We start from the raw sequence: 26,989 nt of genomic DNA, 5'->3' as shown, positions 1-26,989 counted from the left end.
TTTTACTGGCTGTCTAACAGTGACCGCTGGGAAAAGCCTTGATCAGCCAGGCCACCTCTGGAATCCTTTTACAGAAGAGGCAGGATTGGAAGTCAGCAACTCCATATTCTCATGCTGGATTTCTTACCTCCCACCTGTGTGATCAGGGGCAAGTACCCTATCCTGGTCTTAACACTGGTAAAGCGAGGTGATTGGACTTGAGTGTTTCTTTTTCTTTATATTTGTCTTGATAGCTTTTACTATAACTTCTTCATTTCAAGGGTATTTCTAATATGCAGAAGTCCAGTTCCCAAAACAAAACCAATAAAGCACGTAGAGGTCAGAAAGAGCATAGAGTTTGAAATAATTAACAAAATGACTAAATCCAGCTCAAGGGCAACTCACACTAAAGTAAGGTTGTAAACTCAAATGTCTAAAGGTGTCCAGGTCTAAAGGTCCAGGTCTAAATGTCTAAAGGTGTACGAGGAAGGTGTCCAGGTCTAAAGGTCCAGGTCTAAATATCTAAAGGTGTACGAGGAAAGTGTCCAGTTTCTGTTGCTGTATGAAAATCTTCTCCAAACTCGGCAGCTAATGCAGCAGATTTTGTCCTAAAGAGACTAGATGTTCATAAAGAATGTTTTGTCATCATTGCTTTACAGTGTTGTGTTAGTTTCTGCTGTACAACGAAGTGAATCAGCTATATGCATACATATATCCCTTTCCTCTCGGGTCTCCCTCCCACCCTCTCCGCTCCATCGCACCCATCTAGGTCATCACAGAGCACCGAGCTGAGCTCCTTGGGCTATACACCAGGTTCCCACTAGCTCTCTGTTTTACACATGGTAGTGTATATATGTCAGTCCCAATCTCCCAATTCATACCACCCTCCCCTTCCCCCCACCGTGTCCACACATCCGTTCTCTACGTCTATGTCTCTATTCCTGCCCTGCAAATAGGTTCATCTGTACCATTTTTCTAGATTCCACATATATGCGTTAATATACGATACTTGTTTTTCTCTTTCTGACTTACTCTGTATGACATTGTAAAGCAACTATACCCCAATTTTAAAAAAAGAGGGCTTCCCTGGTGGTTAAGAATCCGCCTGCCAATGCAGGGGTCACGGGTTCGAGCCCTGGTCCGGGAAGATCCCACATGCCGTGGAGCAACTAAGCCCGTGCGCCACAGCTACTGAGCCTGCGCTCTAGAGCCTGCAAGCTGCAACTGCTGAGCCCTCATGCCACAACTACTGAAGCCCGTGCTCCTCAACAAGAGAAGCCACCGCAATGAGAAGCCTGCACACCTCAACAAAGAGTAGGCCCCGCTCACCGCAACTAAAGAAAGCCTGCATGTAGCCACGAAGACCCCAAAATAAAATAAATAAATAAATTTATTTTTTTAAAAAAGAATATTTTTAAAATAAAAAATATAATCATATATATGATTATATATTAAAAATATATATATGATTATATATATATTTTAAATATATAATCATCGATTATTTCTGATTTCAGGAATAATTTCCTAAAACCCAAAGTTTTATTTCTTACTTTTGACTTTGACTTAGATTCTTGGATCTCAGAAGAAGATATAATTTAGGTGATTTCCTCAAGTCCTCTCAATTTATAGATATAAAACTCTAGCAGAAATACATGAAGTATCACCTAGTTATATTAGTTTAAAAGAGTGCTTCTCAACCCTCAGAATCCCCTGGATGGCTTGTTGAAACAGAGACTTCTAGCCCCACCCCCTGAGATGCTCGCTCTGTAGGTTTGTCATGGGGCCTGAGGTTCTGCATTTCTAATAAGTTCCCAGGTGATGTTGACACTTCTGGTCCAAGGACCACATCTCAAGAACCATTGTTTTGAAATACCTCCTTCTCAGACCGAATTGGAGAACATGTTTTCTTTCTAGGGGACAATCTTTCAGATGCATTTAGATTTTTTTCTGCTTCAAGTTCAGCCACCAGATGAACAGTCTGGTGGAACTCTGCCGCCACCGCTGCCCACACTCTGACCTGGCTCATGCGGTGAAGAAGACACTTAGCAGGAGTTATAATACCATGAGGTAGAAGCAAATGCATGTATTATAGGTGCACAGAGAACAGTGAATAGTTTAGCCAGCTTTTCTTTTTTTTTTTTTTTTTGCGGTATGCGGACCTCTCACTGTTGTGGCCTCTCCCGTTGCGGAGCACAGGCTCCGGACGCGCAGGCCCAGCGGCCATGGCTCACGGGCTTAGTTGCTCCGCAGCATGTGGGATCTTCCCGGACCAGGGCACGAACCCGTGTCTCCTGCATCGGCAGGCGGATTCTCAACCACTGCGCCACCAGGGAAGCCCTAACCAGCTTTTCAATTCGCACTGCCTAGCTACTACCCTTATCAGAAGTTTTGGGGGTAAATTTAATTAGCACAGACTTTCCTATTTCTGGGTTCTAATTCCCCCAATACTTCCTTGAGCTCAGTATTGATGCTTATTTTACCATAATGTGATTGTCGTCTGAATGGAAAAGCCCCAGAGTATAGTTTCTCTAAGTGGATATTGAGATTAATTTGGAAATATGAGAATTTCTTTAGGCGTAATCTGGTGTTGTGGTCAATTCAGTGAGTCTAGAAAGGTGATCTGAACACTTATAACAGAAAAGTGTTATATACTTAAGATACTTCTAAAATTCCAATAGTTTATTAAATTCTTTAAGTAGAGTATATTCTCTGTTAAATTGGAAATCTTAACTGTGTCCATTTCATTTTTTTTTTCTACAGTTTAAAAAAAATTTTATATTGGAGTGTAGTTGACTTACAATGTTGTGTTAGTTTCTGCTGTACAGCAAAGTGATTCAGTTATACATATACGTATATCTATTCTTTTTCAGAGTCTTTTCACAAATCGATTATAACAGAGTATTGAGTAGAGTTCCCTGTGCTATATATACAGCAGGTTCTTGTTGATTATCTATTTTATATATAGTAGTGTGTATATGTTAATCCCAACCTCCTAATTTATCCCTCCCTACTGTGTTCATTTCTTTTTTTTTTTTTTTTTTTTTTTGCGGTATGCGGGCCTCTCACTGTTGTGGCCTCTCCCGTTGCGGAGCACAGGCTCCGGACGCGCAGGCTCAGCGGCCATGGCTCACGGGCTCAGTTGCTCCGCGGCATGTGGGATCTTCCCGGACCAGGGCACGAACCCGTGTCTCCTGCATTGGCAGGCGGATTCTCAACCACTGCGCCACCAGGGAAGCCCTCATTTCTTAAAGCTGGGCTAAATAGTTTGTTTCTCTGTCATGTACTGGTTGTTCAACCATGACTGTTTTACAACTGAGGGGAAGATCTGGAAAATCAGGAAAATACAAAGAAAGAAGAAAACAATGACAAGTCAAGGGCTCCCAAATTGAAGGTGATTTCTCTTACAGAAAAAAAAAAAAACACACCTACCCCCAAATGGTTGAATCATGCTTTCATGTGCCATTGAAAATACTGGGGTTTTTTAAAAATTTTTATTGAAGTATGGTCGGTTTATAACGTTGTGAGAGTTCCAGGTGCACAGCATACCGTGTGTTTTGATTCCAACAGAAAACTAAACCCTTGATGACAGAATTCTCGGTGAAGTCCACCATTATTTCCCGTTATGCCTTCACTACGGTTGCCTGCAGGATGCTGAACAGAGCATCTGAGGACCAGGAAATCACGTTTCAGATGCAGATTCCAGCCGCAGCTTTCATCACTAACTTCACTATGTAGGTGACACCCTGGTCAGAGACCCTGGGTTGAAGATTTCTAGGCGGGAGGGTCAAGGGGAGCCTGAGATGCTGTGAGGACCACAGTCTTTGGCCGTGAGAATTTATAAATTCTCAGTCCAGCGGACAGTTCGTGGGAAAGAAGGTTGCTTCCCTCCCCCGCTTCCTCTCCCTTCTTCCTTCTATCCCTCCTTCTCCCCCTTCCTCCTTTTTATTACCTCTTCTTTTATCCCATTACTCTCTTCTTTCCTCCCTCCTTTCCTCCCCCCACCTTCATTTCCTCTTTCTTTCCCTCCAACAAATGGGTACCCACCCTGGGCCAGGTGCTCTTCAAGGTGATTGGTCTACTTCTATGAAAAAAGAGAATGTTGCTCTGCTCCAGAAATTCCACTGGTGAGAAACAATAAATAAGCAAACAGATGAATAAATGAGATAACTTTAGACAGTAGCAAATGCTGTGAAGATGGCACGTAGGATTGAGGTGGCTTGTTTCGTTGGGGAGGTGGATCAGAGGAGTCAGTGTTGAAGTTGAGAGATCTAAAGGCCGAGATACCATGAAACCTTTGATGTACCAGATAGAATATCTTTCTTCTTTTCTCCTGAACTAAGAGGTAAAGAGATGCAAAATAGGTGTATGGGTTTAATTTTAGTTCTGGGCAAGGTTCAAGTTGGTGAATCTTCTTGGAAGTTTGAGCAGGTCTTCTGATTTCCTCCTGGAGAATCAGAGGCCCCATGGCTTGGATCTTCACATTTGGACCTGTTGAAAATTGCCCTAGAATGAGATGAGTGATGCAAGGGGAGTGCCCTGGCCTGGAATGCATTCTTTCTGCACATCCAAGAGGCAAATAAAAATATTTTCTCGGGTTGTCATGGTTATGAGAGCCATGTTTGAGTTTGTCTTGGACGGCAAGCTGGCAACGCAGCTGTCTTGTGTTTCAGGCTTGTTGGAGACAAGGTGTATCAGGGAGAAATTACAGAGAAAGAAAAGAAAAATGGTGATAAGGTAAAAGAGAAAAGGAATAAAACCACAGAAGACAGTGGGTAAGTACCATTGAATTAAGGAATTAAAAGTCCACTTTAGCCAAGTGTCAAATTTTCTACCCTGCCTGCCCATCCTGTTCTCACCCTTTTCTTCAAAGATTTATCTTTTTATTTTTTATCATCATAATAAATCATTAAATATACCTGGTTAGGGACTTCCCTGGCCGTCCAGCTGGTAAGACTTCACCTTCCAGTGCAGGGGATGCGGGTTCGATCCCTGGTCAGGGAGCTAAGATCCCACATGCCTCGGGGCCAAAACACCAAAGCATAAAACAGAAACGATACTGTAACAACTTCAATAAAGACTTTGAAAATGGTCCACATCAAAAAAAAAATCTTAAAAAAAAAATACATATATATACCTGGTTAACAGTATAGTAGCTAAGGGTTTATGATGAAAAGGAATATTTTATCACTCCCATTCCCCAGTTCTCACTTTCTAGAAACATCCACTTCTGATATTTCTGTAGTTTTCTGGTAGTTACCTCCCTCACTCTAAAGATTATGATAGTTTTGCTTAAAAATTTCATGATAAAAATCAGATATTATCTGTTGATTCTGTGCTGTGAAGAAAGAGGATTTAGCATGTTTACAATACTCCCACTTTCTCTCTGCATTCTAGTTTTTTGTATTATTATCTTTTTCTTCTTCAGTTAATTTCATCAGAGTTATACCATCTTAGACGAGCCCTATTATCTTCAGTGATAATATTCTCTCTCCTTCATGTCATCCTACCTTTTCATTTCCATTTCCAGCGCTCATCTCCCCCTACTTAATCATCTACTTTGTCATCATTGGAGCTATCACCGTTAAAATTCTGATCTGTCGTGGTATTTGTATTCTTTGTCTATAAACTGAATCTAAACACTGAAAACCAATAAATCAATTCACTTTTAATGACTCCGTAAATAACATTAACTAGAGAACCACCTAGTATACTGAGAATCAATTTCCCTCTCTACCAGCCCATTTGAAAAAAAGTCATCTGTTCCCTTTGCAGAAAAACGATCTTAGTATCTAGAGGAAAAGGTGTGGCCTTTATGAGGATTATTATCCTTTCTTACACTTCCTAAATTGTTCAGAACCAGGCAAGCCACAGTTCCGTTTAGTTGGATCACAGCAGGAATCTGTTTTTCTGGAGGTCACCTGTGTCAGTCCCCCTCCCCTTTGCTCCCTCGGGTCTGACACAAGGAGAGGTCGGAGAGTTCAGTAGTCTTTGAATTCTCTGCTCTTCAGAATTCCTTGAACCTGTGTGACCTTCCTCTAGTGCAGGCCTTTGCTACCCCTCCCAAAACTAAATTCTAGTTTTGCTTTCTAACGTCAACTGAAAAAATATGCACAACCTAAAAATCAAGAATTATGTTTTATTGGAGGCATTACTGAAGACTATAGCCTGGGAGACAGCTTCTCAGCTCTGAGGGACTGTTCCAAACAGGAGCCAGGATATAGAGGAGTTTTTGCTGAAAAAAAAAAAAAGGTAGTCACACATCAAAAGATTACTGCTAATCACACACACTGAAAAACAACAGACATCTCGAGTTGACGAATTCAGTGCTTCTGTGTACAGGAAGATGCAAGGGTCTGGGCTCATTGAAATTATTCCTTAGATATGCATCTTAACTATCTAGGGCCAGTCTCATGGTTTTCTCCGTCCTGAATCCCCTCAGGATGCATCATGGGGACAGCTGCAGTGGCTGGTGGCTTGATGATGAGGAAACATTGTGGTCCACGCTAAGGCCTCTCGCTGAGAGAGTTTGGCTGGGGCCCTGGGGGACTCGAGGGAACCTGGCTTTCTCCGATCCCCTGTTCCCTTTTCTCTTCCTTCTAGGGAGAAGGGGACGGAGACCTTCAGAGCCTCCGTGGTGCTTCCCAGCAAGGACAAGGCTGCCTTCCTCTTGAGTTACGAGGAGCTCCTGCAGCGGCGGCTGGGGAAGTACGAGCACGTGGTCAGCGTACGGCCCCAGCAGCTGGTGGGGCGGCTGACGGTGGAGGTGACCATTCTGGAGAGGTCGGGCATCGTGGCGCTGGAGGTGCTGGGGCTCCAGAACAGCCGTCGACAGGGCAGCGGGCGGGGGCAAGGTGAGCGGTGCTGGCCGGATGCATTCAGGTGTCGCGTGCTGACTCCAAGGTGGGCACTGCCATTAACCCAGATGGCGCCCCTGCAGCACGGGCCCCAAGAGGGGGGGGAATCTGAAGGACAGCAGCAAAACAAAGACAGTGCCCTGTACGTTTTTTGTTTTAAGCTAGGCTCTATCAGGAGATTTAAATGTTCAAATCATTTGACACTGTCGTATCACTTCTGGGAATCCAGCCTTGGTGAGACATCTAAAATATCGGTACTGTTACATGTACAAACCCGTTTGATAATATTTGTAGTAGCAAAAACATTCCTTCATCCTAAGTATTCAACCACACAGACGTGATTAGTAAAATAGGGTTACAAAAACAATTCAGCACGTGATAGAGAAAAAAGAGACGCAGTTGTACATACACTTTAATGTTAAATATGTTAACTGTGAAGCTGACAAAAGACCAAGAAGTTACGTAAAATAATCATTTTATACTAGGGGTAAGGGAGTATGTGGTCACTTTCTAATACTCTTTTTTTATTATTTTATTTTAGTTTTCAATACTCTGTTTTTAAAACAAACTTTGGACATTAACGTAAACATCTAAATAATGTGCTATATCTTTCTAAATTTAAATAATGAAAAATACGTACTGCCAGTTTGACTTAAGACACAGACATTTTTTCTTCATTAGTAAGATTGCTCAATTGGCTTTTTTCTCAAATTTTAATTTTGTAAATAGCTCTCTGTTGAAATGATAATGAAAAAATTCAATCTAATCTAATTTTAACCACTATGTTAATTTCCACTAGCAGTTTATATTAAATATTCACTTCCATTGTGCCTTATCCTAAATATATCAGTAAGGCTTTATGTCAAATTGGTAACAAGATAGATGTGCCCCCAAATTCACCAGGGTTAGAATGACAAGATTTCGGATATCTGTGACACTGAGGTCAGGGAAGTGCTGAGTGCTAAGTGATCATGGAGAGTGCAGAATCCGAATTCAGCCCCTGTGACTGCAAGGGGGGTCCAGAGTCTCCCAAGAAGCCTTCTTGTACAAGAATATTTAGGGATGAGGTTGGAAGGAGAGGAGAGAAATAACTTGACACGAGGAATAACAGAATGTCATTATCTTACATGATGCAAAAACAGTCAAGAGCCAGAGCTGGTATGTCGGAGAGTAAACGGTATGGAACATACGTGTTCTGCCCCCAGCACGCAGTTCAGTGAGTGACTCTGGACGTGAGAAGTCGTTCACCCTCAAAGACTGGAGTGTGGATTCAGGTCTATTATAAGTTGACTCCAGACAGTGGGCTGGCAGTCCATCCAGATCTTGTCAGAAAGTTACAGATATCATCAAGGGACCTGACATTCAGAAATGGCATGAGATACATGACATCATTCTTAGGTCATCTAGGTCACTGTGTTTATGGTTCATGGATTTTCATTCAGTTATGAACTATGTCCTTGAAAAAAGCTGACCTGGACCGTGTGAGACTCAGCTTACACATCTGTAAGCAGGGATAGTAACTGTCTCTTAGGGTCATTGGGAAGCATTTGTGTACATGTGGTGCTGAGTAAGAGCTTAATCATCATAATTATTATTATCCCCTTCTATTTACTTTTTTTCTCTGCAAATCTTATCTCCCCTAGTAGATCATAAGTGATTTCCAAGCAGGTCTTTGTCTGATTAACCTTTGTCTCCTTACAGTATTAAACACTATGCTTTCTAAAGAGTAGCTAGCTAATGAGGTGGCTGCAAAGCAGAGAAGAAAAGGAAGGAAAAAAAGGAAAAGAAAGAAAAAAGAAAAATACACACCTAATCTAATAAGAAAGAACATTTTAGAATTTCATTTCTCCCCTAATCACAATTTAGTGGGAAATTTTCCCACGTGGGAAGTATGGTCGTCCTGTTGTAGGAATGAAATGGATGTGTGTCTCGCCACTGTGACTCCTCAGAGGTGTCCGCGTTGTGTGTGGGTTATGCTTGGAGGGGACAGGTCTGAACCCTGTTGTTAATCCTGTTACTGCTTATCTGCAGGGCCTGTGGGAATCTCAGAGGAATTTTTCCAGACCATTGATCTCTTGGGAATCTTTTTATTTTTAAGAAAATTGTTTTCCTGGCTCTTTGCACCAGAGTAGATATTTTGCCTTCCAGAGCGAGAGGTCTCACAGGCCATCACCCAAGCCAGGTGCAGTGGACCGGGGCCCTTTTGCTCCTCATTCCCGTCCAGAGTTCAGCTGTTCCTCTTCCTGCAAAACGGCAGCCCCAGGAGCCAGAGGCATAGGATGTTGTGATTTTGTCTGGACGCTATTGCATGTTTCCAGAAAGCATCCAGGATAGAGATGCAGCTAGAATAGCACTTAGGCCAGGACGTGGACTGTGACTGTGTGAATGCGGACAGGAGCCAGCACATGCCTCTGATAGATCTGGCTGTCCTTAAGAGGTCAGACTTCTGGGTGTTCTCTAAGCAAATCTCTGACTGCTGGACCCATTGACATCTTTTTTTTTTTTTTTTTTTTTTTTGCGGTACGCGGGCCTCTTACTCTTGTGGCCTCTCCCGTTGCGGAGCGCAGGCTCAGCGGCCATGGCTCACGGGCCCAGCCGCTCCACGGCACGTGGGATCCTCCCGGACCGGGGCACGAACCCGTGTCCCCTGCATCGGCAGATGGACTCTCAACCACTGCACCACCAGGGAAGCCCCCACTGACATCTTTAAGGAAGCAATTCTAGATAAAGATGACTATGTGCTAGCTACTAGACTTGGCCCTTGCACATAAGATTATCTCCTTCAACCTCTAGAACAACCCTCTCTGGGAGCTTTTGTAAAATACTGAGGGTGTGAGTTCAAATTCTGAGTCTCTCCCTATTTACGTAAAAAGAAAGAGAAAGGCTAAAAGCAGTGGAAGCTACCTTTGCCTCAGTTTACTTGTCCGATGTATGGGGATTGGACCCATGGCTATTGAATCGTAAATGAATGGACTTTTTCTCAATGTGAAAGCCAGTTCAGTGGGATCTACTTTGGAAGCCAAAGCATTATACTTTCTGGATTATTAAAATAGTTAACTCACGTGCGTGGTTCAAACTCTAAAAGGATACAAATTGGTACTCGGTACAAGACCAGACTCCCTCTCTCATCCGTCACCCTGCTGCCTTCTCCTCCAGTAGCTCTCCTCTAAAATATTTTTATGATTTGTGGGCTCAGTGGAACAGAGTATTTGAAATTAAGACTTCCTGGAACATCCCTGAATGTGTGATCTTCTCAAGTCATACACCAGGATAGATATTCCATCTATGTGATTGGTTTAAAGCTGGTTATTTCACTCTCTAGGTTAAAATCTCAAACTTCTTATGGCCCTATGGCACCAGAATTACTGCCCTTTTCATGATTAAAAAAAAACTGGAGGGGGGCATAAAACTTTCATTTATGATCAGATCCCTGATGGCTAGGAGTAAAATAAAATGAGATAAACAAAATAAGAAATAAGGTACCTTGCCTGTTTTATCCCCTTTTGCTTTACATCAGTGATGCTCAAACCTGGCTATACCCTACAGTCACTGGAGAGGTTAAAAAAAATATATACAGATGACTGAGTCCTACCTCAAACATGTGAATTAGAATTTATCCGGGTGAGGCCTGGGTAGCTGTATTTTTGGGATTTGATATTATTTGAATTTCTATGAGAAACAAATTTTTTATGAGCCCTTTTTTTTATACCGTACACGGGCCTCTCACTTTTGTGGCCTCTCCGGTTGCGGAGCACAGGCTCCGATGCGCAGGCTCAGCGGCCATGGCTCACGGGCCCAGCCGCTCCACGGCATGTGGGATCCTCCCGGACCGGGGCACGAACCCGCGTCCCCTGCATCGGCACGCGGACTCTCAACCACTGCGCCACCAGAGAAGCCCTATGAGCGCTTTTTAACGTGCTTATTTATTTGTAAAGCTAAAGAACAATGTTGAAAATTTTTTCTACCACTAAACAGGTATGGTTCTATGACTTTCATTGTTTATCGCTTATATTCTTTGCTTTTTGGAAAAGCAGTTTTTATTGAAGCTTAGTTTGCATAGCATAAAATTTTCTCATTTTAAATCTATAATTCAGTGATTTTTAGTACATTTGCAGAGTTACGCAACATCAGCACAATCCAAGTTTAGAACATTCCTATCACCCCGAAAAGATATTTGTGCCTACTTGCAGTCACTCCTTGTCCCCACCTCAGCCCCAGGCAACCACCAATCTACCTTCTGTCTGTATTTTCAGACAGCTGCATTTTTAAAAGCACCCCAGGTGATTCAGATGGTTGGTAAAAGTTAGGAACTTTTACTTTGGACTTTCCAGAAGAATTTAGGGACGTTAACTATGTCAGGATCTTGACCTACAGAAGCAGCTTTTTAAAAAAAAGATGAATTAATTTTATGTATTTTTTAACCATTTTTTTAAAAAAATGAAGTATAGTTAATTTACAACGTTGTGTTAGTTTCAGGTGTACAGCAGAGTGACTTAGTTATACCTACATATATATTTTCATGCTTTTCCCTTATAGGTTATTACAAAATATTGAGTAGAGTTCCCTGTGCTATACAGTAGGTCCTTGTTGATTGTCTACTTTATGTATAGTAGTGTGTATATGTTAATCCCGACCTCCTAATTTATCCCTCTCCCTACCCCACCTTTCTCCTTTGGTAACCATAAGTTTGTTTTCCATGTCTGTGGGTCTATTTCTGTTTAGTATATGAGTTCATTTGTATCTTTATTTTTGGAAAAAAATTACATTTTAAGTTGTTAGAATCACACTTCCCCCAGGTGCTCTGGAAGCAATGTTTTCTGTGCTCTCCAGGAGTTATGTCTGCATCCTTTACCTGCTCAGGAACTCAGCTTAGAGCTTGCTTTTTAATTGTATCACTGCTGGTAAGCTTCCCATAAGATAATCCTAAGAACCAAGGAAGCTTCATTAGGAAGAAGAGAAACACTCAAAATACACTTTTTCATTACCTTTTATGTTGACAGATGAGGTTGTTGACACTGCAGGGGTCTTTGAGGATAAACTAATGACCAGCCACACGTCCTGCAGGATCAAGTCACTTTTGACTGCAGCCTAGCCTGTGTCCTGCATATCCGTAGATGCCCAATGAGGGGTCGGTTGAATCTGTTTAAAAATCTTATTTCTCTTTTTCTTTGCTTGCTCTGTTAATCTCATGACTCTGCCTTTTGCTGTGAAGGTTCTCAGGATTGTAATCAAGGCACCTAGTGTGGTGCCTGGCATAGAATGGGTGCTCAATAAATATTTGTTAAAAGAATTTAGGGGGCTTCCCTGGTGGTGCAGTGGTTGGGAGTCCGCCTGCCGATGCAGGGGACGCGGGTTCGTGCCCCGGTCCGGGAAGATCCCACGTGCCGCGGAGCGGCTGGGCCCGTGAGCCATGGCCGCTGAGCCTGCGTGTCCGGAGCCTGTGCTCCGCAGCGGGAGAGGCCACAACAGTGAGAGGCCCACGTACCGCAAAAAAATAATAATAAAATAAAATGCACTTTGTTTAAAAAAAAAAAAAAGAATTTAGGAATAAATAACTGTCGGCAATGAAGATGCTATTGGATTTTCAATACATTCCTGGTTTAAGTTGGTCAGTTTTGTCAGCTCTTGGGTGTAGCTCTTATTCTGTTGTGAAGGAGGGATTAGGAGACAGAATTTGGTTCCAGAAGACTGGTTACAAGAATCTAGATCCCTCCCTTTTCCAGAACTGCCAGATAAAAGACAGGATGCTCCTTTGCAGTTGAATTTCAGATAAACAGTATATCCTGTGCAGTATCTGAGACATACTTATCCTAAAAAAAATCATTCGTGGTTTATCTGAAATTCAGATGTAACCGGACATCCTGTCTTTTTATTTGCTAAATCTGGTGCTCTGCCCTGTTAAAGGCTGCATTGTGACTAACGGTTCACCCCCAGCTCCGGTTCCCCACTGCTGTGTGTCTTTCCCCTGGATCCAGTCTCCAGTCTGCAGCTGGAAGGGCATGGCCCCTCTTGGCCTCTGTACATTTGCCAGGAAGCAATCTGGTTGTTATGTGAGGGTTTCCAGCATTGTTCAGTGCAGAAATTATTGAGGTATGAATCATTTGGCTCCATAGTTGGATTTGGTGTTTTTGTTTTGTTTTTAATGCTGATAGGAGGACCCATGTTACTTGTCTGTTTGGACATTGGCTATAGTTGGGTCGGCGCTGGCTCTGAGCAGGATGGCGCCGAGACACCAGGGAGAGTAGCCTTCTCTCTTTCACTTGGCACTGGTGAACATCCTGCTCTTCTCTGGGAGGCCTCACTCTGTTTCTTCCTTTCTCTTGCTGTCTTACTTTGCTGTGCGAGGTGGGATGTTGTCCGGGTGAATGGCACCGTCCACCACAAGTGTGGCTGAAACCAGAGGTGGATGCAGGTGACGTGTATCAACTAGAGCATCTGCCACGCCCACCAACACACCTTCAAGATGACCCTCTGGAAGGGCCCTTCCATTCATCTGCCCAAGTATGTGCCAATGTGCTGAGTCGTGTCCACGTTAAATGTTCTGCAAGCTTACCTTGAGTCCTCACCACGTTCCTGTGCTGAACGCCTGGCGCCTACAGATGTCCAAGGCGTTGTCACTGCCCTTGAAGAACTTAGAGTTGGCAGCTTTGAAAAATTAATACGAGTATTTTTGTAATTGAAGTGTAGTTGACTTACAATGTCGTGTTAGTTTCAGGTGTACAGCACAGTGATTGTTATACATAAATATATATATTTTTTCTTTATCAGATTCTTTTCCCTTATAGGTTATTGCAAAATACTGAGTATAGTTCCCTGTACTATACAGTAGGTCCTTGTTGTTTATCTATTTTATATATAGTAGTGTGTGTATATTACTCCTAATTTATCCCTCCCTGCCTTTCCCCTTTGGTAACCATAAGTTTGTTTTCTGTGTCTGTGAGTCTATTTCTGTTTTGTAAATAAGTTCATTTAAAAATTAACAAAAGTTTTAAATTGTGGTAAAAAGCATATAACATTAAATTGACCATCTTAGTCGTTCTGAAGTGTACAGTTCAGTAGTGTTGAGTTATTCAAAATCTCCAGGGGCTTCCCTGGTGGCGCAGTGGTTGGGAGCCCGCCTGCTGATGCAGGGGACGCGGGTTCGTGCCCCGGTCCGGGAAGATCCCACATGCCGCGGAGCGGATGGGCCCGTGAGCCATGGCCGCTGAGCCTGCGCATCCGGGGCCTGTGCTCCGTGGTGGGAGAGGCCACGGCAGTGAGAGGCCCGCGTACCGCAAAAAAAAAAAAAAAATCTCCAGAATGTCTTCATCTTCCCAAACTGCACCTCTACATCCATTTAACAACTCTCCCTTCTTCCAGTGCCCCAGACCTTGGCAACCACCATTCTACTTTCTGTCTCTGAGTTTAGCAACTCTAGGGGCCTCGTATAAGTAGAATCATACAGTATTTGTCTTTTTGTGACTGGCTTATTTTACTTAGCATCATGTCTTCAGGGTTCCTCCATACTGTGGCACACAACAGGGTTTCCTTCCTTTTTTATGGCTGACTGGTATTCCATTGTGCCGGTAGACCACATTTTGTTCACCCATTTATCTGTAGAAGGACACTTGGGTTGCTACCACTTCTTGGCTATTGTGAATAGTATTGCTATGAACGTGGCGTGTAGGGTCTTTGAGATCCTGCTTTCAGTTCTATTGGGTATATGCCCCAGAGTGGAATTGCTGGATCATATGGCGGTTCTACTTTTAATTTTTTGAGGAACCACCATACCGTTTTCCACAACATTATACCATTTTATATTCCCACCAACAGTGCACAGGGGTTCCAGTTTTTCCACATCCTTGACAACATTTGCTATTTTCTGGTGGGGTTTTTTTGTTTCTTTTTTTGTTTGTTTTTTGTGTTTTTTTTGGTAGTAGCCATCCTAATGGGTAAGAAGAATTAGCAGTTTTGAATAGTAGTATAAGGACACCCTGTGTAAGGTTGCATCTATAAAATGCCACCCAGGTTTTCTCAGTGATTGGGCCGTGTTCTGCCTGAGTGCCAGAGGACAACGTAGAAGAATTTACCAGAAATCTCAGTCTTATATTCCTTTGCTGTCCTAGCACTGCTTTTGCTGGGCCTTCATTTGGTTCAGTTTCAAGCACTTAGAGCAGCTAATGTTGGAGGTCTTCAATGGACACAAAATTGTATCAGGAAGGGGTAATTCATGTTTTTAAAGGTTATCTGCATTTAGAATGTATGAGGTAGCTGTACTCGTTTTCATGCATAGTTTCTCTGGCCAAGTCAATCAAACAGGGAAAACTGAGACTCAGTAATGTATCATTTTGGGGAAACAAAGAGCTTTGAGTAAGTAGTGAAGTTAATTTGCTAAGAAATCTGGGCAAACACCGCTTACCTATACAGTGATGGAGTTGAATTTGAATGCCTTCAGCTGTAAATTTGCATTATCATTCTATGCTATATGTTGTCATATCTATATGATGCTATTTTCCAAAAGGATTTAAAATTCCAACTATCAATATAGAGGAGAAAGCCCCCTTCCAATAAGAAAACTGTATGTAATAGGGGACTTGACTTACGATGGTATTTAAATTCTTTTCCGTCTGCATTGCCTCAACTTTACCACCTTTTTTTTTTTCCCTGAGACCTATCCAATATAGGTGCAGTTGACATACATTATATTGGTTTCAGGTGTACAACAAAATGATTTATTTGTATATAATGCAAAATGATGACCACAATAAACCTAGCGGACATCCCTCACCATACATGGTTACAGAATTTTCTTCCTTGTGATGAGAACTTTTAAGATCAACTCCCTTAGCACCTCTTAAATATGCAACACAGTATTATTAACCGTAGTTGCCATCCCATAATTACATCCCCATCACTTTTTCTTTTAATACTCTTCCAGTTTGCTTGAATGTTGTCTTTATCGTGACCATTGAAGGGTAGTTGACCAATTTTTCACATGTTTTTGACTTGCCCTTTATTGAAGGAATCTCCCCACTGGAGCCCAGATGAGAAGGTTACATAAACAAGTATAGACAGTTTAGCCTCTTTTCCAAGGGGAAATGAGTAGACAGTGTTTGTTTGGAAATCCTTTTATAAAATCACCAGGTGTTGGCTGCTTTTCTCCGACAGTTGGCAAACCCAAGACCCACAGGAAACAGAGGCCAGGAAATCCTCCATCAGTTGACCCAAAAAGGTGTAGCTTTTAGCTGATGACCTTGACTGTGATTCTTTGCTCCTAAATCTTTTCACCTTTAGACACTGTACATAGCAGTCAGCTTCCCTTTTCCCCTAGGTGGTTGCCTAGGAGGGGAATGTTTATTTGTGAGTAACATCCCTGTTCTCTTCATGCTTTATGCAAAATAGATGACGTGCCTTATCATTACAAGATAGAATCAATGGGAAAAATAGGAATATTTAATGGCACTTGTATGCATGGTTCTTAACTTTATGGGGGCTCCTTGGAGAATCTGGTGAAAGCTATGGACATCTCTCCAGAAAAAAAATATACATGTACACTTTCTTTTTTGAAAAAAATATTAATTTATTTATTTGGTTGTGCTGGGTCTTAGTTGCAACAGGTGGGCTCCTTAGTTGTGGCATGCGAACTCTTAGTTGTGGCATGCATGTGAGATCAAGTTCCCTGACTAGGGATCGAACCTGGGCCCCCTGCATTGGGAGCACAGAGTCTTAACCGTTGCGCCACCAGGGAAGTCCCTACATGTACACTTTCATGCCAAATTCTGTATATAATTTCAGGGAGCTCTTGGGAAGCTACTAATTCCATTATACTTTATAAAGATTGTTCTCTGTATCAACATTCTTGAATTCCCTGTTAAGAATGTTCATTATGATGTGCCTTTTTCCCCTAAATGATTATTTGTTTTTACTAAGCTCTTAGTGGTGTAGAGAAACCTGTTATGGGAAAATGTAAACTGTGTGTTACCAAAGAGGTTTTTTTCCCTCATGAGTTGCCTTTCATCCTAGACAAAAAGAATAAGAAGGTACTTCTGAAGGGGCTATTAGAGGCTGGGGGCTATTATGTATCGAGCATCTACCATGTGCCGGGCACCATCCTCACTTGCTTTTATATATGATGTCACTTAATTCTGACTGTGATTCTATGATGTGGATTTAAAAGATGTGGAATTGAGGCTCAGAGATATTAAGTCTGTCGTTTTGAGTCTCCCAAACTCTAGAGCCCACTTCCTTCGGCATTATGTGGGTTCTAAAATAACACGTATCTTCTTGTTAGAAAATATGGGGCTTTAGACAGGAAGAGGGCATCGTGGGGGTACTAATGACCTGAGAAGCAGGGAACGGTGGGTCGGAAAAGAGCAGTCGGTGAATCGTCTCAAGGATGCTCTAGAGGCAGTCTTGTGCCCCCAAAGGTCATCTTGCACAAGACCACTAATGCTTGGATTAAAACCAGGGAGATGACATGAGAAGACACAGTTTCCTTCAATTCAGAGCAATCACCGAAGTTCACTGCTACCCCTGACGAAGTGGGCACGAAGGAGGGCAAACCAATAGGAGGAAAAGTTATGTGGTTTCTCGTTAGAAAAGTAGGTCAGATTCTCACTCTTGGTCTGCTCCAAACCTGTTGCCTTGCACTCTTCATTATGTTTAGGACACATCCCGTGATTGCTGAGGGCCCTGCTAATAAATTAGCTCATTGTGCTTACGATTTTGTGGTGGTCACCAGGATGAGCCCCAATTCACAGTCAGGAAAAGCTAAATAGTACTATTCTGCTTTGAGATTTTGGTCAGTAACTGTGGGCATCCTATACTAATCTCATTGATTTTTCTCGTTCTCTAATAAATTTTTTATTAAGATTTTTTTCCTTCTCTAATAAAAAGAGGATTTTATTTTCTAGAGATACTATGCTGGAATTTTTCCCAGCAGACCTTTTTTTTTTGATAGGTAGTGGAAAATTCCTTGGGTCACATTGACTGTCTGGTACTTAGTGGGTGGAGGTCAACCTCAGGAACTGGGCTTCTTGGTGAATAACCCAACTGGGAATCAACCCACTCTTTGGGCACAAAAAATAAGCCTTTAGAGGAATCTCATGAATTTTCATCATGCACTAGCAAACATCAGAGGTCAGTAGGAAACAAAAATAATAATACACTATCCTTTCTCATGGCTTATATCAAAGAGCCTAGTCAAATGAATTATGAAGAGAGAAATTATACTTTTTAATCCTCAGTACTTTCATTCAACCATGAATGGTATTAATTCAGGGTAATTGTAAAGACCATTTCAGTGAGAGAGACTTGAAACATGAAATGGTAGGTGTGTCCTGACAGTGTAAAGAGAGTCAAATCTCATTCCTGTAGAATTTTAAGGTTAGAGAGAACCTAGTGGTGCCCAATTACATATATCAAAGGCACATGACCACTGTCTTCGTGCAGGAACCAGAATCACCTGGAAGGATTGTGAAGATACAGATTCCTGGGTTTCTGACTCAGAGTTTCTGGGATGAGCCCAAGAATTTGTGTTTCTAGCAAGTTCCCAGGTGATAACTGACGCTGCTGGTCCAAAACTATGTGGTAGAGCTGGTCTGCACCACCCCTGCAAGTGAGGAACCCATCCAGGGTTTGCTGGACCACTTCTAGTGAGATGAGTTGTGAAAGCTGCTTCTGCCAACAGGACATCTTTCTTAGAGCTTAGAGATGCTGCACGAAAGTGCTTCCTTGTAACTCTGTCCCTGGTCCTCATTCTGCCAGCTGGAATTACAGTGAATACACCTAATCCCCATGTAAAAGCCTACACAAACAGACTTACCCTAAGATAGACGTTCATTTGGCAAATAATACTGTGTTCCATCCCAGGGATTGTTTGTTTAGTCTATTGGACTATACAGCTTTCAATGAGTTTAATTTTTTTTTTAATTGGGCTATGCCCAGAATAAAGTGTATAAATCTTACGTGTGCAATTGAATGAATTTTTACCTATGTATATACCCAGCCAATTACTTTCAGGTCAAGACATAGAGTATATTCAGCACCCCAAAAGGTCCCCTTATCCTCTTTCCCATTCAGTATTCACCCCCAAAGGGAACCGCTAGGCTCCTTCAATTGCCATGAGTGAGTTATGCCTGCTCTTGAGCTTTGTGTAAATGGATACATAGTGAGTACTTTCTTTTGTATCTTGTGTTTTCACTCAAAATGACACTCAGATTCAACCGCGTTGGGAATAGCAGTAGTTCTTTCCTCTTCGTTGCAAGAACTATCCCAAGTTTGACACGTTGTGTTGTTTTAGAAGTCACTGGCCCTTCTATTTTTTGTACCCCTTTATGGTTGATGATATTGTTAGCTAGCGTGACTGCCCACCATGAATCAGAATGGTGCTAGGTACATCACATCGCAACCATTTCAATAGTGTGTTTGGTAGACCATTCATCCATTTTATAGATGAGATAACCAGGGCTCAGTAACCTGCCCAGAGCCTCAGAGCTGATGAGAGGCAGACCCAGTATCAAATGCAGGTCCTTCTGACTCATTTGTGATCCTGAGTTCTTAGCTAATATATTATCATACCTCTCGCTCTTGGGGCTTTACCAGTAATGACAATGAAAGATTGACGCCAGGGAACACAGGCTGGCACTTGTCAGCATGCCCTCGAGATTTTCACAGCTGCTTCTTCTGATGAGCAGATCTGTTGGAAATGTGTTCTCTTGCACACAACTGCCTTTCTGTAAGAACAGACTTTCTGTTTGCTAGCTCTCTGGTCACTCCTGAAATCCCTGCCCTTGATAGCTACAAATAATAGAAGAGTCAGTTCTGTCCTGTGGTTCCTGTTAAGGTTACACCAAAATGGTCTCTAAAAAATAATTGTCAGTTCTGTTGAAGGAAATGTCTAAGCTTCCTTTGACTTTTGTCTAATAAGCCCTTAGCAGAAAGAAGTTTTTTCTTAAACACAAATTACCATGGGCAAATTATGCCTCGTTTCCTTTTTTATTTTGCTAATTAGGATGGAAAATTGCTGGTCAGCTTACTCCATGGTATCAACTTGAATAAATTTAAAAAGAGAATCAGATGCTGTGCAGCAGTTTTAATCCGGACTGTGATTCAGTATCTGGATAAAAAGCCCACATACTGATGTTTATGAATTCTTCATTTTATTATCATATTCTTCATGATGCATGCAGATCTCAAAAATTTGGATTTCTGTCGTTCAGTATATAGACATGATGTTGTATGGATTTACAAAGCTGGGTAGTCCACAAAATAATTCTCTGTAGTGTGTCCTACTGAAGGAAATGAAGGTTAGGAGTAAAACGAGATGCTCTTTGTCATCACTAATTTTTCTTAAATCACATAAAATCCATTTATCCTCTTTCTGGAATTCTAATTTATATCCTAAGTTTCATCCTGGGGAAAGCTTTGGAAAATGTTTTCTTTAAAGAGTCATAAGTTTTCTGGATAAACAGTATGTTAGGGTAACCAAATGATTGATGGAGGAAAAGTGTTCCTTACTGAAGAATTCCATATGGAAGGAATGATAGAATTAGAAAGCAGCCTTCTTCAACTCTAATGAAATAGTGAACAGGCAGACATCATCAGTGATTGATAAAACTATTAAGGGAAAGACTGATGAGGAACTTTATCATGGGTGATCAGAACCCACCATCAATCTTACTGCAACTAAAAGTAGACAACTAGATATTGTGTACTTTCTGATGTGATAAAGTAGTAGGGACTCAGCATCCCCAAGAAGTGTTCTTGTCCATGGCACTGAAGCTGAGTCTAGCCTGTCTCTAGCTCTACCCACCAGAACACAGGAACTACAGGGGACTGAGCTGTGATTCTCAGTCTTAACTGAGCATTAGACTCCCGTGGGGAATTTAAACATCCTGATGCCTCGGCTGTGTCCCAGAACAATTAAATGAGCTCTTGGCCCGGGCATTGGTATATTTTCTATTCCCCCAGATGCTACATTCAGTCCAAAGTTGGGGACCAGGGCTGCAGAAGAGCAAGTTACAAGACAGAACAAGTAAACAATCACAAAATACAGAATGTAAGAAACTCCATAGGACAAATAACCAGTGTCTTACAACACTTACGTGTAGCATAAGTGTTGTAAGGTGAAGGGGGGGACATAAAAAAGGTGAAGAGAGGGGACACTAGTGGATTAAAAGAGATTTAAGAAACATAAACCAAATGTGATGTGGGGACTTTGTTATGATCCTGATTCAAACAAAGCAACTGTTCCAAGATAGGTCTAGAGACTCAGGAAAATTTAAATACATACTGAGTATACATTGATAATGAAGCACTGAGCGTTAATTTTGTTACTTGTGCCAGTGGTTTGTGGTTACATTAAAAGTGTTCTTGTAGTTAGAGATATATACTGAAGTATTCATGGATGAAGTATGATGGCTCAGATTTGTTTTAAAATTCTAGGAAACAATTGTGAGAGGATACATAAAAACAGATGCAAAAGATTGGTGAAAGGTTGATAATTGTTAAAGTCAGGTGATGGGCACATGGGAGTTCATGTTACTGTTCTGTCTACTTTTGCATATTTTAAAAATTCTTATAAGAAAAGATTTAAAAGGAGGCATAGAAGTGAAATATGTGCTAACATACCTGGTGCATTGTGATACATTACCTGTAAAAAGTTTTGGGAGTTCATATGAAATATAAACCTGCACTAAAATAAAGTCTAACCTTTTGTGTCCATGCAAAATAGATCTTGTTTCTTTTCAGAAAAATATTTATATATTCAGTTATTAATTAACTTTATATCTTGCTTACAGATGATTCTGGGCCACCTCCTTCTACTGTTATCAACCAAAATGAAACTTTTGCCAAAGTTGTTTTTAAGCCTACTGTGGTCCAACAAGCCAAGATTGCCCAGAATGGCATTTTGGGAGATTTCGTCATTAGATATGATGTTAATAGGGAACAGAGCATTGGGGACATCCAGGTAATGGGTTCGTTGTTGCTGTTTCATGTTAGTTGCTTGATACTTTTAGTTACACCCAGAACTAGGGATTTCAATACTTACCTAAGGGAGAGAGAACTACCAATTCTTAGGAAATCTGTTTTAACCCCAAATATGTCTCCAAGAAGACCAGCATTGTTCCCTTGCTGTTGGCTGGGGTTATCTGTTTCCTGCTTCAATAATCCGAAGGCAAATGAAACCTATAATTTTCCCTGCGGTGTTTTAGATGAAGTTAGAACTTAGTTCATCTTTAATTTTAATTTAGAGAGACTGGCCCATGGCTCCTTTTTCTTAGGTTATGTTGCTCCAAAGACAGGGCAGGAATATCAAAATGTATTAATGTGCATCCAGAATGTAAGTGGTCTTTATGTCTTAACATGAAAGGTGGTTAGGAAAAACCAGATAATGAAGGGAGCAGGAGTCTCAAGTGACAAGGGTCAAGAAGGGATGGATAATTTAAGTTGATTTAGTCAGTGTAGTTGATATACTTTTAAGGAATGACTTTATACAGATTAAATTAGAAATTAGTCAAAGATGTCACAAAGAAATAAAACTATAGGCCAATATCACTGATGAACATAGATGCAAAAATCCTCAACAGAATACTAGCAAACAGAATCCAACAACACATTGAAAGGATCATACACCATGATCAAGTGGGGTTTATCCCAGGAATAGGATTCTTCAAGGATTCTTCAATATATGCAAATCAATCAATGTGATACACCATTTTGACAAATTGAAGGAGAAAAACCATATGATCATCTCAATGGATGCAGAGAAAGCCTTCGACAAAATTCAACACCCATTTATGATAAAAACTCTCCAGAAAATGGGCATAGAGGGAACTTACCTCAACATAATGAAGGCCATATATGACAAACCCACAGGCAACATCATTCTCAATGGTGAAAAACTAAAAACATTTCCACTAAGATCAGGAGCAAGACAAGGTTGTCCACTCCCACCACTATTATTCAACATAGTTTTGGAAGTTCTAGCCACAGCAATCAGAGAAGAAAAAGAAACAAAAGGAATCCAAATTGGAAAAGAAGAAATAAAGTTGTCACTGTTTGCAGATGGCAAGATACTATACATAGCAAATCTTAAAGATGCTACCAGAAAACTACTAGAGCTAATCCATGAATTTGGTCAAGTAGCAGGATACAAAATTAATGCACAGAAATCTCTGCCATTCTTATACACTAATGATGAAAAATCTGAACAAGAAATTAAGGAAACACTCCCATTTACCATTGCAACAAAAAGAATAAAATACTGAGGAATAAACCTACATTAGGAGACAAAAGACCTGTATGCAGAAAACTATAAGACACTGATGAAACAAATTAAAGATGATAACAAACAGATGGAGAGTTATACCATGTTCTTGGATTGGAAGAATCAACATTGTGAAAATGACTATACTACCCAAAGAAACCTACAGATTCAATGCAATCCCTATCAAACTACCAATGGCATTTTTCAAAGAACTAGAACAAAAAATTTCACAATTTGTATGGAAACACAAAAGACCCCGAATAGCCAAAGCAATCTTGAGAAAGAAAAACTGAGCTGGAGGAATCAGGCTCCCTGACTTCAGACTGTACTACAAAGCTACAGTAATCAAGACAGTATGGTATTGGTACAAAAACAGAAATATAGATCAATGGAACAGGATAGAAAGCCCAGAGATAAACCCACACACATATGGTCACCTTATCTTTGATAAAGGAGGCAAGAATATACAACAGAGAAATGACAGCCTCTTTAATAAGTGGTGCTGGGAAAACTGGACAGCTACATGTAAAAGAATGAAATTAGAGCACTCCCTAACACCATACACAAGAATAAACGAAATGGATTAAAGACCTAAATGTAAGGCCAGACACTATAAAACTCTTAGAGGAAAACATAGGCAGAACACTCTATGACAAATCACAGCAAGATCCTTTTTGACCCACCTCCTAGAGAAATGGAAATAAAAACAAAAATAAACAAATGAGACCTAATGAAACTTAAAAGCTTTTGCACAGCAAGGGAAACCATATACAAGATGAAAAGACAACCCTCAGAATGGGAGAAAATATTTGCAAATGAAGCAACTGACAAAGGATTAATCTTCAAAATTTACAAGCAGCTCATGCAGCTCAATATCAAAAAAACAAACAACCCAATCCAAAAATGGACAGAAGACCTAAATAGACATTTCTCCAAAGAAGATATACAGATTGCCAACAAACACATGAAAGGATGCTCAACATCACTAATCATTAGAGAAATGCAAATCAAAACTACAGTGAGGTATCACCTCACACCAGTCAGAATGGCCATCATCAAAAAATCTACCAACAACAAATGCTGGAGAGGGTGTGGAGAAAAGGGAACCCTCTTGCACTGTTGGTTGGAATGTAAATTAATACAGCCACTATGTAGAACAGTGTGAAGTTTCTTAAAAAACTAAAAATAGAACTCCCGTAAGACCCAGCAATCCCACTACTGGGCGTATACCCTGAGAAAACGATAATTCAAAAAGAGTCATGTACCACAGTGTTCATCGCAGCTCTGTTTACAATAGCCAGGTCATGGAAACAACCTAAGTGTCCATCGACAGATAAATGGATAAAGAAGATGTGGCACATATATACCATGGAATATTACTCACCCATAAAAAGAAACAAAATTGAGTTATTTGCAGTGAGGTGGATGGACCTAGAGTCTGTCATACAGAGTGAAGTAAGTCAGAAAGAGAAAAACAAATACCATATGCTAACACATATATATGGAATCTTAAAAAAAAAGGTTCTGAAGAACCTAGGGACAGGACAGGAATAAAGATGCAGACTAGAGAATGGACTTGAGGACACAGGGAGTGGGAAGGGTAAGCTGGGACAAAGTGAGAACATGGCATGGACGTATATACACTACCAAATGTAAAATAGCTAGCTAGTGGGAAGCAGCCACATAGCACAGGGAGATCATCTCGGTGCTTTGTGACCACCTAGAGGTGTGGGATAGGGAGGGTTGGAGGGAGACGCAAGAGGGAGGAGATATGGGGATATATGTATATGTATAGCTGATTCACTTTGTTATAAAGCAGAAACTAACACACCATTGTAAAGCAATTATACTCCAATAAAGACGTTTAAATAAATTAAAAAACCAAATTAATTAATTAATTAATTTGCAATTAGTTGGAGCAATCAGGACCATGGATACTTTTGCTCTGGGTATGGAATCTGGCCCTAGACTCTGTTTCATGCTACCTTTGACTTTTATTAGAGATCCTGTAGACTATCCATTTGGGTGTGTTTTCCTACCTAATCTGGGTACTACCATTTTTACTTTCTTTTCCCTCCACCAGGTTCTAAATGGCTATTTTGTGCACTACTTTGCCCCCAAAGACCTTCCTCCTTTACCCAAGAATGTGGTGTTTGTGCTTGACAGCAGTGCCTCCATGGTGGGAACCAAACTGCGGCAGGTGAGTGAGTGCTTCCTGCCCATTTTTTTTTTCCTCTCACATTTGCCTGGGACAGTCATGTTCTCAGTGAATAGAATTCAACTGATGACAAATGTCTGCTCTACCTTCAGCATTTCCTGCCTGTGGGGAACCTTCCTGAACTGATTCAGTTAAGCCATGGACATAAATTATCATTTCAGCCTGGGGGTTTTAGGAAAGCAGAGGGCTGTAGAAACACCTTGAAATAAAGGGCACTGGCAGGGTAGATAATGTGAATGAGACAGGAATACAATGAGAAGGCCACTCAACAGCACCATTGTTGACAGAATAATTCCTTTCACTGGTGATGTCCTTTGAGAACAATGGAATAAAATCATTGGCAACCCCCTTGGCCTGTGGTTAGAACCAAGGACTTGTATCTCAGTAATTCAGGACTAATATTCTCACAGTATTTAGGATGAATCTTAGAATTCCAGGGATGGGGGGACATTAAGGGGACCTGTAGTCTGTGCTGAAAAATTAAATTATCCCCAAAATACAACTATTTACATTTTTTCACAAACCATAGGAAAAGGCTATTCCTTATCCTACTCTCATATCATAAATATCAGAAATTTGCATTTATAATATATTTCCAGCTCATATAGTGGAAAATAGAACTTTTTCTGTACTGGTTGCCAGACCAATGAATATCTCTACATTCAACAAAGAATTAGGTCTCTTAGGTTTCTTTCTTAATTCATTATCTGTTTTTATCAATTAATGATAAATATGTGGTCTCATGAGTAAAATAGTGTCTGAAACCTCTTAGGAACCCTCTGTCCCCCTGTTTCCACCCCTAGGTGCCCCTCCACATAGAATTGAACCTGATCTTAGTTGATAAATTATTGCAAACATTTCCTGTTATTACTTTGTAGTTACTTTTACCATTTATATTTTTTTAAAGATGCAGTATTATATGTATATATAGGCCTCACCATGCGGCTTGTGGGATCTTAGTTCCCCGACCAGGGATTGAACCCAGGTCCCTGGCATTGGAAGTGTGGCGTCCTAACCACTGGACTGCCAGAGAATTCCCAGTATAATATATTGATCTTTTTTCCATTACATCTGATTTTCCCCCACCCAAAAATAGTGAAAACTATATTCCAAAATGTGATACAAGGATTTGTTTTAGCTCTTTTCTTTTGGAGGATAGACAAATATAATTTCTAACTTGTATAAGGGGAAGATAACCTCTCCCGTAAGCCAGATCCTCCTGGTTCTTCTGCATCACATTCTTGTACAGTCAGCCTGCCGACTCCTTCCTTTCTAATACTTTTTCTTCATTCACCATCTCTGACCTTCCATCTGGGATTCCTTTTTTTTTGCTCCTGAAGAACATTCACTGATGTCTTTTTAATGGTGGGTCTGCTGGTATAGACTTCTCAGTTTTTGCTTGTCTGAAATGATTTATTTCCCTCTCCCTCTTTAAGGATATTATTACTGGGGATGTCAGTTCTAAGTTGGCAGTGATTTTCTTTCAGCCCATTGAAAGTATATTCAGTCTTCGCCTGCGTTCCATTGTTGCTGTTGAAAAGTCAATAATAATTTAAACTGTCGTTCCACTAAAGGTAATCTTTTATGGTCAACTGTCTTTAAGATTTTCCTGTTCATCTTTAGTTCTCTGTAGTTTTAAAATGATGGTTCTAGGTGTGGATTTCTTCTTATTTTTTTTCTCCCTGA

The 26,989-nt window shown here is 40.9% G+C and overlaps 1 protein-coding gene across 1 annotated transcript in view; it reads left to right on the top strand.

Moving 5' to 3' along the window:
• Window positions 1–26,989, top strand: part of ITIH5 (inter-alpha-trypsin inhibitor heavy chain 5) — a 76,800-nt gene that overhangs the window by 16,395 nt on the left and 33,416 nt on the right. The window contains exons 3-7 of the mRNA XM_059056564.2: window positions 3,550–3,713; window positions 4,653–4,754; window positions 6,583–6,833; window positions 21,617–21,786; window positions 25,169–25,285. Coding sequence (XP_058912547.1) covers window positions 3,550–3,713; window positions 4,653–4,754; window positions 6,583–6,833; window positions 21,617–21,786; window positions 25,169–25,285 — 804 coding nt within the window. The remainder of the gene's footprint in view (window positions 1–3,549; window positions 3,714–4,652; window positions 4,755–6,582; window positions 6,834–21,616; window positions 21,787–25,168; window positions 25,286–26,989) is intronic.

Source organism: Kogia breviceps, chromosome 3 (assembly GCF_026419965.1).
Source record: "Kogia breviceps isolate mKogBre1 chromosome 3, mKogBre1 haplotype 1, whole genome shotgun sequence".
NCBI lineage: Eukaryota > Metazoa > Chordata > Mammalia > Artiodactyla > Physeteridae > Kogia > Kogia breviceps.
This window is presented reverse-complemented; position numbering and strand designations above follow the sequence as displayed.